Source organism: Staurois parvus, unplaced genomic scaffold (genome assembly GCF_062004578.1).
Source record: "Staurois parvus isolate SC_StPar_1 unplaced genomic scaffold, SC_StPar_1.0 ptg000073l, whole genome shotgun sequence".
Classification (NCBI taxonomy): Eukaryota; Metazoa; Chordata; class Amphibia; order Anura; family Ranidae; genus Staurois; species Staurois parvus.
Window position 1 is genome coordinate 1,286,646 of NW_028317869.1, and position 10,550 is coordinate 1,297,195.

Below are 10,550 nucleotides of genomic sequence, written 5' to 3' on the forward strand. Positions count from 1 at the left end.
CCGTCCGCTCCTTGTTTACTGGTTGTTGGGGACACTGGCGGCTGCCCTCTCCACAACAAGCTATTTACAAGTGTTGCTATGGACACCAGTGGTAAATTACCCGCAGGATTCACTACTAAAAAACAGAATGCAGCATCTTACTACATACTGGGATACGGGAAGATACCGCTTTGTGATTGGAGCCCATAGTCTCTACAAGTCCATGTTCTAGATTCTCCATCCCACCAACCTTGTAATAGTGAGGGATGGTGTGACCTTCCTGTGTGGAATCCCGGGAATACAGAGGACAGGGACATCTCTGTGGTGGGTTCCTGGTATTAGGTGGCTCCATCATATCCTTGTGTCCTTCTGAAAACTCCTCCATCACTCCATACTCCTCATCCTCCTCTTTATACTCTTCTTTAACATCAATATTATCATCCCCGAGGATTCCACTCTGAAAGATATAATAAAACATTCATTGTAACAAACATGCTGTGTATAAATCACAACTACCAATAATTGTCATCATCTACCTGATGATGGTGAGGGATGGTGTGACCTTCCTGTGTGGAATCCCGGGAATACAGAGGACGGGGACATCTCTCTGGTGGGTTCCCATGACTGGATCCATCTGTAGGAAACACACACACTGACTGAATCCATTGTTTCTATGTGTTTATCAGATGATGGGGGATCTAGGTGGATCCTCCGTACTGCTCTCTCCTTTACAATAAAGTCTCCTCTTACCCGGTGATGTGAGGGGCGGCTGATTGTCCATCATGACGTCCTTGTAGAGATCCTTGTGTCCTTCTAAATACTCCCACTCCTCCATGGAGAAATAGACAGTGACACCCTGACACCTTATAGGAACCTGACACACACAATGATACAGTCACCATCCAGACACATCCCTTGTCTGTTACTGGAGAATGTCCCAGAATTCCCGGCACCGCTCACCTCTCCTGTCAGCAGCTCCATCATCTTCTTGGTGACTTCTAGAATCTTCTGTGTCTTCTGTCTTGTAGGGATCAGGGATGGAGGTGGGGGGATGGTGATGGGATTCTGGATTCTCGAGGATCTTGTGGTCATACGATGAGATCTCCTTCTGGTGTCATTGTCGGTAGATTTCTTCATGACTCCTGTACAGTTCTGTGTGATACAAAGATAAATCTCACTCTCCCATAATCCCTCACTTCTATGGTCAGCTCTAGATTTATTCTCCAGGGATTGGCCACAATGTGCCGACTCAGCAAAGGACAGACATCTCCATCCAATGATATGATGACAATGGGGTCAGATTTATAGCTCCTTCTAGAAGTCATATAATAGAGTCACTAATGGTTTACTAGTAAGGCTCACTGACCCACCAGGAAATGTCACCCATGGATTTAGTGGTCAGTGGGCGTGGCATGCTGGTAATCATGGGTCTCCCTGATTGGACGAAAGCTGAGATTGTTCTCTTCTATAACCAATGCCGCCATCTTGTGCTATGACCAAATCTCATAGAGTCCGGACACTTTATGTATTCATAGTACTTGTGTGGATGTCGTTATTGATTACAGAACATCAGAAGACTTCAAGTGACTCTGAATACCCCCCAGTGTACAGCCCAGTCAGATTTAACCCCTTCATTACACTCACCTCTCCAGTCAGCAGGCTGAGGATCTCCAGGGTGAGCTTCAATATCGTCTCATTCCGGGGAAATTCCTTCCTTACAATCTTCACAAAACCCAAAGTCTGCTGATTGTCCATCATGACGTCCTTGTAGAGATCCTTGTGTCCTTCTAAATACTCCCACTCCTCCATGGAGAAATAGACAGTGACACCCTGACACCTTATAGGAACCTGACACACACAATGATACAGTCACCATCCAGACACATCCCTTGTCTGTTACTGGAGAATGTCCCAGAATTCCCGGCACCGCTCACCTCTCCTGTCAGCAGATGGACCATCATGGTGGTCAGTTCCAGAATCTTCTGCTCTTTCTCCCTCTCAGGTATCAGAGAATGAGATGGAGGCACCATGGTGAGGCTCTGGGTTCTGCTCCATCCTCCTGAGATTGGCTCCCCACTAGACTTCTTCTTTACAACATAATCCTACAGATCAGGAGACAAATAAAACAATATCAACCACCTGACATCATCTAAATGTGTGCAAAAATAAAATGGTCTATTGACCAGAATAGACAAGAGTGATGTCATGTGACCTCCCAGAATCCTCCTCACCTCTCCGATCAGGTCTGTGTTTTATTAATAGAGATAAGAGTGATGTCATGTGACCTCCCAGAATCCTCCTCACCTCTCCGGTCAGGTCTGTGTTTTATTAATAGAGATGAGAGTGATGTCATGTGACCTCCCAGAATCCACCTCACCTCTCCGGTCAGGTCTGTGTTTTATTAATAGAGAAAAGAGTGATGTCATGTGACCTCCCAGAATCCTCCTCACCTCTCCGGTCAGGTCTGTGTTTTATTAATAGAGATGAGAGTGATGTCATGTGACCTCCCAGAATCCTCCTCACCTCTCTGGTCAGGTCTGTGTTTTATTAATAGAGATGAGAGTGATGTCATGTGACCTCCCAGAATCCTCCTCACCTCTCCGGTCAGGTCTGTGTTTTATTAATAGAGATAAGAGTGATGTCATGTGACCTCCCAGAATCCTCCTCACCTCTCCGGTCAGGTATGTGTTATTAATAGAGATAAGAGTGATGTCATGTGACCTCCCAGAATCCTCCTCACCTCTCCGGTCAGCAGGTAGATGATCTCCAGGGTGAGGTTTAGTATCTTCTCAGTCATGTGACTCCGGTCCTCCTCCATCCTCATTGGTGCCATCATGTGATCTATACAGGTCTCCTTGTAGACGGATAACTTTGGGAAATGAAAGTAAGAATGATTTGGATGGTATTGGTCACACAATAATAGGATGTGGATGTGAGGGGGGAATAGGAGGGTTGCTGGACATTGAAGAACTACTCCCCCCATGGGAAGACATTTTGTTTGGACTGTTTAGTGTTTACTACAATTTTGGGGTCCCGGGCCCCTTTTCTCTGTTGGGTTTGTTTGGTCTCTGAACTGGTTTTGATGAGTATTAGATCTGCAGACAAGGAATGGTAAATCTGATCCTTCCTATGACTAGTCTGCTCTGAGGCAGTGCTGTGAGGTCAATGTCGGCTCATCATGCAGGGATGGTCACTTTACATCACCCGACGCCCGGGACATGTAGTTCTGGGGGCCGGGCAAGTATTGTGTTTAATCTTTATCCCTGCTGAGGGCAAGCCGCAGGGCTCTCCTTTCAGGTGTCAGCCTCTGCCACCCCGTGTGTGTGAACCTCTCCTGTACCTGCTATGCTTCCCCGGCTCTGCTTGCCCATCTGTGGGCCCGGGTCAGCGGGTGTTGGAGGGTAGAGGGGATGGAGGAGAGCGGACATGTTCACTCCCTTCTTGTCCTGACCCAGAAGTGATGTTATGACAGATTTCCCGACCATCGAGGCCGGCAAAGAATGTAATGCGGTTCGATGTGCACTACATTACATCCAATGGAGTACAGGGGAACATTGGGGGTCTTTTAGACCCTGGATGTCTCAATAAAGAGAACCTGTCATCAAACGTCATCTCATAGAGGACTTTGTCCCCTTAAGTAAAAATGTTTTTTTTAAATGCAAAGAATTAAAGTTACAACCAAGTACATAACTCCTCCCTTTAAAAAATTTTAAGGCCCCCCCTCCCCCACATATATGCAACGTAAGAGCACACGCTGGAGGGCCTACACGTGATAACATTGATTGTGATACACGTTACATATCGCCGGTCACACCAGAATGAGAGGATAATTCTAGGAGCAGACCTCCTCCGTACTCCATACTGATGACCTAGAAGGGGCTATAAATGTGTCCCCTATAGATAATACCGGGGACTAAAGGTTGTCACCATTTCAGCACACACAACTTAAGGTTTGACATGTTGGATATCTATTTACTCGCTGCAACCTCGGCTTTTATATTTTTACACATAAATGGGTCATTTATTGCTTTTTGTGCACTGAAATTAACTTAAGTATATTTTTTACTGAAATTTGGCATTTCCTAGACTTTGTGATAATATTTTGTGACATAAAAAAATAGAACTATCTCTATTTTATTTTCTAAAGTCTCTACTTTTAGAAAACCTATATTTTGGGGGTTTTGTGTCATCTTCAGGGCTAAATAGATTCCTTAAATGTGCAAAAAATGCAAAAATGGCTCTGGGAGTGAAAGGGAAAAAGGATAAGCCAGACACTCCCCTTTCCTGAGGAGCAGCCAATCGGTTCTCATTACACTGCAAGGAATCTCTCCTCCCTGCTAGTCCCTGGGTGCGGTGCTGGAGACAGGCGGGGGAGGGGAGGAGGAGATAAACAGCGCAATGTTACACATATTAAATGTTTTAGTCGCTATAAAGCCCCATTTATTTTTTAAACCCCAGATATTCCTAAAAGCACCTCAGATTTATATACATTTTCTGTTACAAAGGAATGTTTTCTTCCTCCTGAGCAGCAATGTAAGGGGCTCTATGCTCCATACTCCTGACCCCGGCACTCCATCATTGTGTTGGCTGCATAGTGTAATGATTGCCCATTGGCTGCCTGTGTAGTGTCATCATTGCCCTTTGTAGGCCATGTATGGTCAGGATGGTCCTTGTCTTGTCTATTTATTGTCAGTGCTGTTTGTTTAGAGGACCATATTACTAGAATTTATCTCCACAATGAGGAGAATGTTCCGGCCCCGGAAGTGGGGGGATGTTCTGCCCCTGAAGGGGTTCATCTGGGTTCCCACACTATATATGTGTGTATCATCATCTGCTGGAGATAAAAGACGTCACAGTGACTATGGAGGAAGAGGACGGACGTGACTATGGAGGAAGAGGACGGACGTGACTATGGAGGAAGAGGACGGACGTGACTATGCAGGAAGAGGACGGACGTGACTATGCAGGAAGAGGACGGACGTGACTATGCAGGAAGAGGACGGACGTGACTATGCAGGAAGAGGACGGACGTGACTATGGAGGAAGAGGACGGACGTGACTATGGAGGAAGAGGACGGACGTGACTATGGAGGAAGAGGATGGACATGACGGGGGGTTACTGGGTGTAAATAGGAAATAACATCTTATTACCTCCTCTGCTGCCACTTCCACCAATGTCTCTGATCTGCTTCCTCCCCACTCACCTCTCCGAATGTCCTCTCTGTCCCTGACATCACTTCCTGTCTGTACCTGACATCACTTCCTGTCTGTATCCCATAGAGAAGTCCTGTCTGGGGAGAAATGAGATCTCCATCTTGTGGAGTTCATAGGAACTGCAGCCCCGAGAAACTTCCCCTAATAACCATTCCAGCATTGTATCTACCTTACAGAGATACCAGGGAAGATAAAAAAGAACTAAAAAAAGTAAGAAACAATAAACCTAACTCTTATGCAACCAACTGTTTATATAATATATTTTACTACAGATAGAAAAGTCTTAAAGACACAGAACACAAGATAAAAACAAAATACATAATAAAACAGAGACCTCCAAAACAGATCTTTTTGGGTAAAAAAAATACAAAAATTCATCCTAAAGTATAAAAATATCTATCAATCCACTCATAATGAAGATGTTAGACATAAATGACAAGGATGTAATGGTCACAGAGGAATGGTGGTGGAGATCTCTCACAGTAAGAACACTTCCTTGAATGGTTCTATAAATAAAGAATGAATCCTGGAGGGAATAAAGCTGTAAAGCAATAAATAATATATAAACTGGGCCATCCACTTCATCCATAAAGACATTGTGATTGAAGATCTTCTAGATCACATAGAAGGAGGACTCATCCATGATTTCATACATTTGTTTGGAAGGATAGAACAATCCTCAGAAGGGAACATGTAGGATGACAGGAAAGGCTCCTGACTGGTGAGATCCTCCAAACATAATGATGACATCCATGAACTGGAGCGAGCTCGTTGGGGTGATAAAGCCAATCTGGAAACACTGTGTAGACGTTCTCCAAGAACTCAGCACACTCCAGGTGTGGAGAAAGTCTCCAGGTGGGTTTAGCCTGTCATTTATCATAGGTAGAAATGTCCACACATGGACTTCCACAGGGACCCCCAGACTACATATAGAACCTGTACAGTGTCCCCTGTAATGAATTGCTTCCCCCCAGGCCTATAGCAGAATGACAGCTGAGCGGGATCTCTCCCATCCTGGGTGGACATCATATGAAGTCCTCCAAGTCTAGCGACTCTGCTGTATCTTGATATGTCACCTGCTGTGTCCACTAGATGACAGATCATTGTACCAGGCCAGCCCAGTACCATGTGATTGCTATGACCAATCACAGTGATCACATGACAGTTGTACACAATAAATGTCTTTCATTCATAGCCATCCATTGTGTACTATTGTGATGATCTCTGTGATTTGTCACTGGCTCACTACCTCTACTGGAAATGTATTCCAAGCATCTACTACTCTTTCAGTAAAATAATACTTTCTGAGATTAGTTGTGAACTTTCCTCCAGTTAGTTGGAGGTCATGTCCTCGTGTTCTTCATTTTGGTTTCATATTGAAAATCCTGCCCTCCTGAACCTTATTCACTCCCTTGTTGTATGTAAAGGTTTCAGTCATGTCTCCCCTTTCCCTTCTCTCCTCCAGACTGGACATGTTACGTTCCTGAAGTCTCTCCTGATATCACTATTTGTATTCCCCGTCTCTGGACTCGTTCTATCTTATCACCTTTATGTAAGTGAGGTCTCCAGAACTGGACACAGTATTCTAAATGAGGTTGCTGGTGACCCCTCTAGTGATAGAAAGATCTATATAGAGGAATCAGGACCCCCTTCCTCCTGCCGGTGACCCCTCCAGTGATATAAAGATCTATATGGAGGAATCGGGACCTCCTTCCTCCTGCCGGTGACCCCTCTAGTGATAGAAAGATCTATATGGAGGAATCGGGACCTCCTTCCTCCTGCCGGTGACCCCTCTAGTGATATATAGATCTATATGGAGGAATCAGGACCTCCTTCCTCCTGCCGGTGACCCCTCTAGTGATATAAAGATCTATATAGAGGAATCGGGAACTCCTTCCTCCTGCCGGTGACCCCTCTAGTGATAGAAAGATTTCTATAGAGGAATCAGGACCTCCTTCCTCCTGCTGGTGACCCCTCTAGTGATATAAAGATCTATATCTATAGGTGCATTATGTTACATTTAGAAACATTGAACTGCAATTTTCACTTCTCTGATCAATCATCCAGAAATGCCAAATCCTGTTCCATGTTACAGACACCTCCAGGGATATCCTCCCTATTACACATGTTTGTGTCCTCAGCAAAGAGACATCCCCTTACCCAACAACCCTTTAGTTATATCCCTTACATATAGATTACATAGAACAGGACCCAGTACAGAACCTTGGGGTACACCACTAGTGACTGGTCTCTGTTCTGAGTGATCCCCATTTACAACCACACTCTGGTATCTATCATTTAGCCAACTGCACATCCACTGAACCACCCAAGGGCTAAGTCCTAGCTTGTCCAACTTCTGTATTAGATCGTTATGTGGAACTGTATCACATGCCTTGCTGGAATCAAGATATTCTATGTCCACAGCACCACCCTGGTCCAAAACATTGGTGATATAGTCAAAAGGTCCAATCAGTCGAGTCTGTCATGGTCTGCCCTCAGTAAAGCCATGCTGCTTTGGATCCAGCAAGTTGTGTGTTTCCAGATGATCAATGATCCTTCCTTTCAGGAGTGATTCCATTAACTTGACTACCACCGATGTTAGACTCACTGGCCTGTAATTGCCGGCTTCTACCTTGCTGCCCTTCTTGGATGGAACACACTGTGCACTCCATTACATGAACAACATTGGGAGTTCTGTAATCATCATCTGATCAGGATACACAGGAGAATGAGCCAATTGTAGATCAGCAGGTGCCTACAGGTTACCACCCCACAGGGATATGAGCCAATAGTAGATCAGCAGGTGCCTACAGGTTATCACCCCACAGGGATATGAGCCAATCGTAGATCAGCAGGTGCCTACAGGTTACAACCCCACAGGGTTATGAGCCAATCGTAGATCAGCAGGTGCCTACAGGTTACCACCCCACAGGGTTATGAGCCAATCATAGATCACCAGGTTGGCAGAACTGTTCTGGGCTCACAGAATGAAACAGGAAGGCTGAACTTATCATCTCTACATGGACATGCTGGAAGCCATTTTGTTCTGTATATTCTATTTCATGGTTTCTGAACACAGATTCTAAGAGCATTCCAAGGTGGTTACAGCTTATGTTCCCAGGTTATAAATCTGGGGGGAGGTATGGTGGTATCAGACGGCTACAAGATGAAGACTAGACATGACACCAAGTGGTAAGATAAATGGATGAGTCCATGTCTAGATTGAACAAAGGACACAAGAACTGGTCACAATGATTATTTCCCATGATCCTCTGGAAAGAGTGCATATTATACCTTACATTGTATATGGTGTTATTATTATGTGACAGGAATATCTGATCCAAAAATGTCAATTGTATTATTATTAGTATTACATGAAGTGAATGCTTGCTTACTTATGTCATCCAGGTTTATATTACTATATTCCATTTCCACATACATATATTTATATGAAATGGTTTAACAATGAATACATATTGATATATTGGGGATATTCTGTTTGTAACATTATAAAGTATTAGTTTGAGTTCATTGTATGACAACGTTGTTATGTTACAGAAGACGTGAGATAAGAAGTCTCAGTATAATGACCTCATCTTTTTGTAGGATATTTAGGTAGATTTATTTTCTTTTCCAGAATCACTTAATTAATACATTACTTGATATATATTACTAGATTTGTTTTTTCCAGAATCACTTAAAGTGGTTGTAAACCCCAAATATTTAAAAAAAATGTACTTTTTTCCATAAATGAATACATTTTAATGTAAACATACATACAGCTGTGAGTGTACCTCAGAAAAATGCTCCTTTAGCTTGTCTCAGCTCTCCAAACTGCTGGTCTGTGGGCGTGGCTTAGGACCAGAGAATAGTAGGCGGAGATTTGATGTCACACAATCCCCCAGTTATACCCCCCTCCAGCCTCGGCTCAAGAACAATCACTGGTGCTGATGAGTGCTGAGTTGTGGATCTTGTGAAGGCAGAGACCAGCATGGAGAGGACACCCCCTCCCCCACCCCTTGCAGTGTATTACATGGAGGCTCATACTGGTCTCCTCCTCAGCACAGCCTGTCACTCACAGGAGAAGGGGAGTGGTGACACCATATTTCTGCTGGTGTCAGATTTATTCTGCTCAGAAGATCAGGCGGGATTTCTGGAGAAAGGGATTGCTTCAAGATACCAGACTAAGCTGAATGGCTCAGTAAAGGTAAAATCTACCCAACTGCAGGATTAGACGGATTTGTGTTTTTTAGGGTTACAACCACTTTCAGTAATACATTATTAGCAGTGACATGGGTACCAGTCTGTGTGACACCAAACCTGGCAGAAAAGCAGTTCTCTCTAATGTAGTCATGTCCTTACCAGCCGAGGTTAAAGGTCAACCCTTGTCATGTTCCAGAAGACATGTCAGAGAATTCCTCATCCTATACTGCCCCCTTCAGGTCACTGAAATCAATTAGTAGAGAAAATAGCACCTAGTCTGACATCATTGTGAGGAGAGAGAATCTTTGCCCGCCTAGGTTTTATTTGGAGGGATAAAAGTAATAGACGGACAGAGAAGAGGACACACATCACAAAACAAGACCTCACAAGACAGGAGACAAGGGACAACAGACGGACACAGACACCCCCTGAAGTGAGCGCACTGAAAGCTGACATCACTGACACCATACAGTCCATATTGGGAACTAGAACTTTCATTTTCCTCAGATAACTTGTACTCCCCTTATATCTCCAGATACATTGTTTAGTCCGATAACGGTTCTGGTGAGCACAGGAGGGGATGTGACGTCATTTTACCTGCAGTATAAATTATTATCATTTCACTCCTCTGGGGAAGATTGATTTTACATATCCCTGAAGCTGATTCTGGCTTCTAGTCAATGGTTTATCCGGATGTATACAGTATATATATGACAAGGTAGACTACTTCATGTAACATTACATCTTCATCTCAGATTGTAAGCGGATTGGATTGGCCTGTGTATGGGATTCCAGATCAAGTCATGGCAAGGTACACGTTGAGCGTTGAATATCTGGGTGTAGAGAGATCACGGGGGGGATTTGTATATCTGTTGTCACATGTTGCTGAGTTACTGATTTCTTACACGACATTTCCAGACAGTTGGATGTAATTCATTAATATTTGGAAGTAATTGCTGGCTTGTATTTCTCCCCATTATTGTGGATTAGATCATTGTACTGTTATCTTGTATTGTTTATTATTTATCATCACCTATTATATTTCATCCCCATTTTGTACTGATTTATATTATTAATAAATATATATTTTTGCACATTATTGCGTTTTATTTTGTCTATATAGAAAAAGGGGGGGTAACCAGGACACTGCCAAC

At 43.8% G+C, this 10,550-nt stretch overlaps 1 protein-coding gene across 1 annotated transcript; it reads right to left on the bottom strand.

Annotated features, from left to right (window-relative positions):
• Positions 1-661: 661 nt before the first annotated feature.
• Positions 662-5,213, bottom strand: LOC149469368 (uncharacterized). Its single transcript, XM_089669381.1, has 4 exons — positions 5,184-5,213; positions 1,624-1,827; positions 940-1,131; positions 662-853 (listed from the first exon to the last, which is right to left on the bottom strand). The coding sequence occupies exons 1-4, from the start codon at positions 5,211-5,213 to the stop codon at positions 662-664; spliced, it is 618 nt and encodes a 205-aa protein (XP_089525507.1).
• Between the last annotated feature and the right edge of the window lie 5,337 nt (positions 5,214-10,550).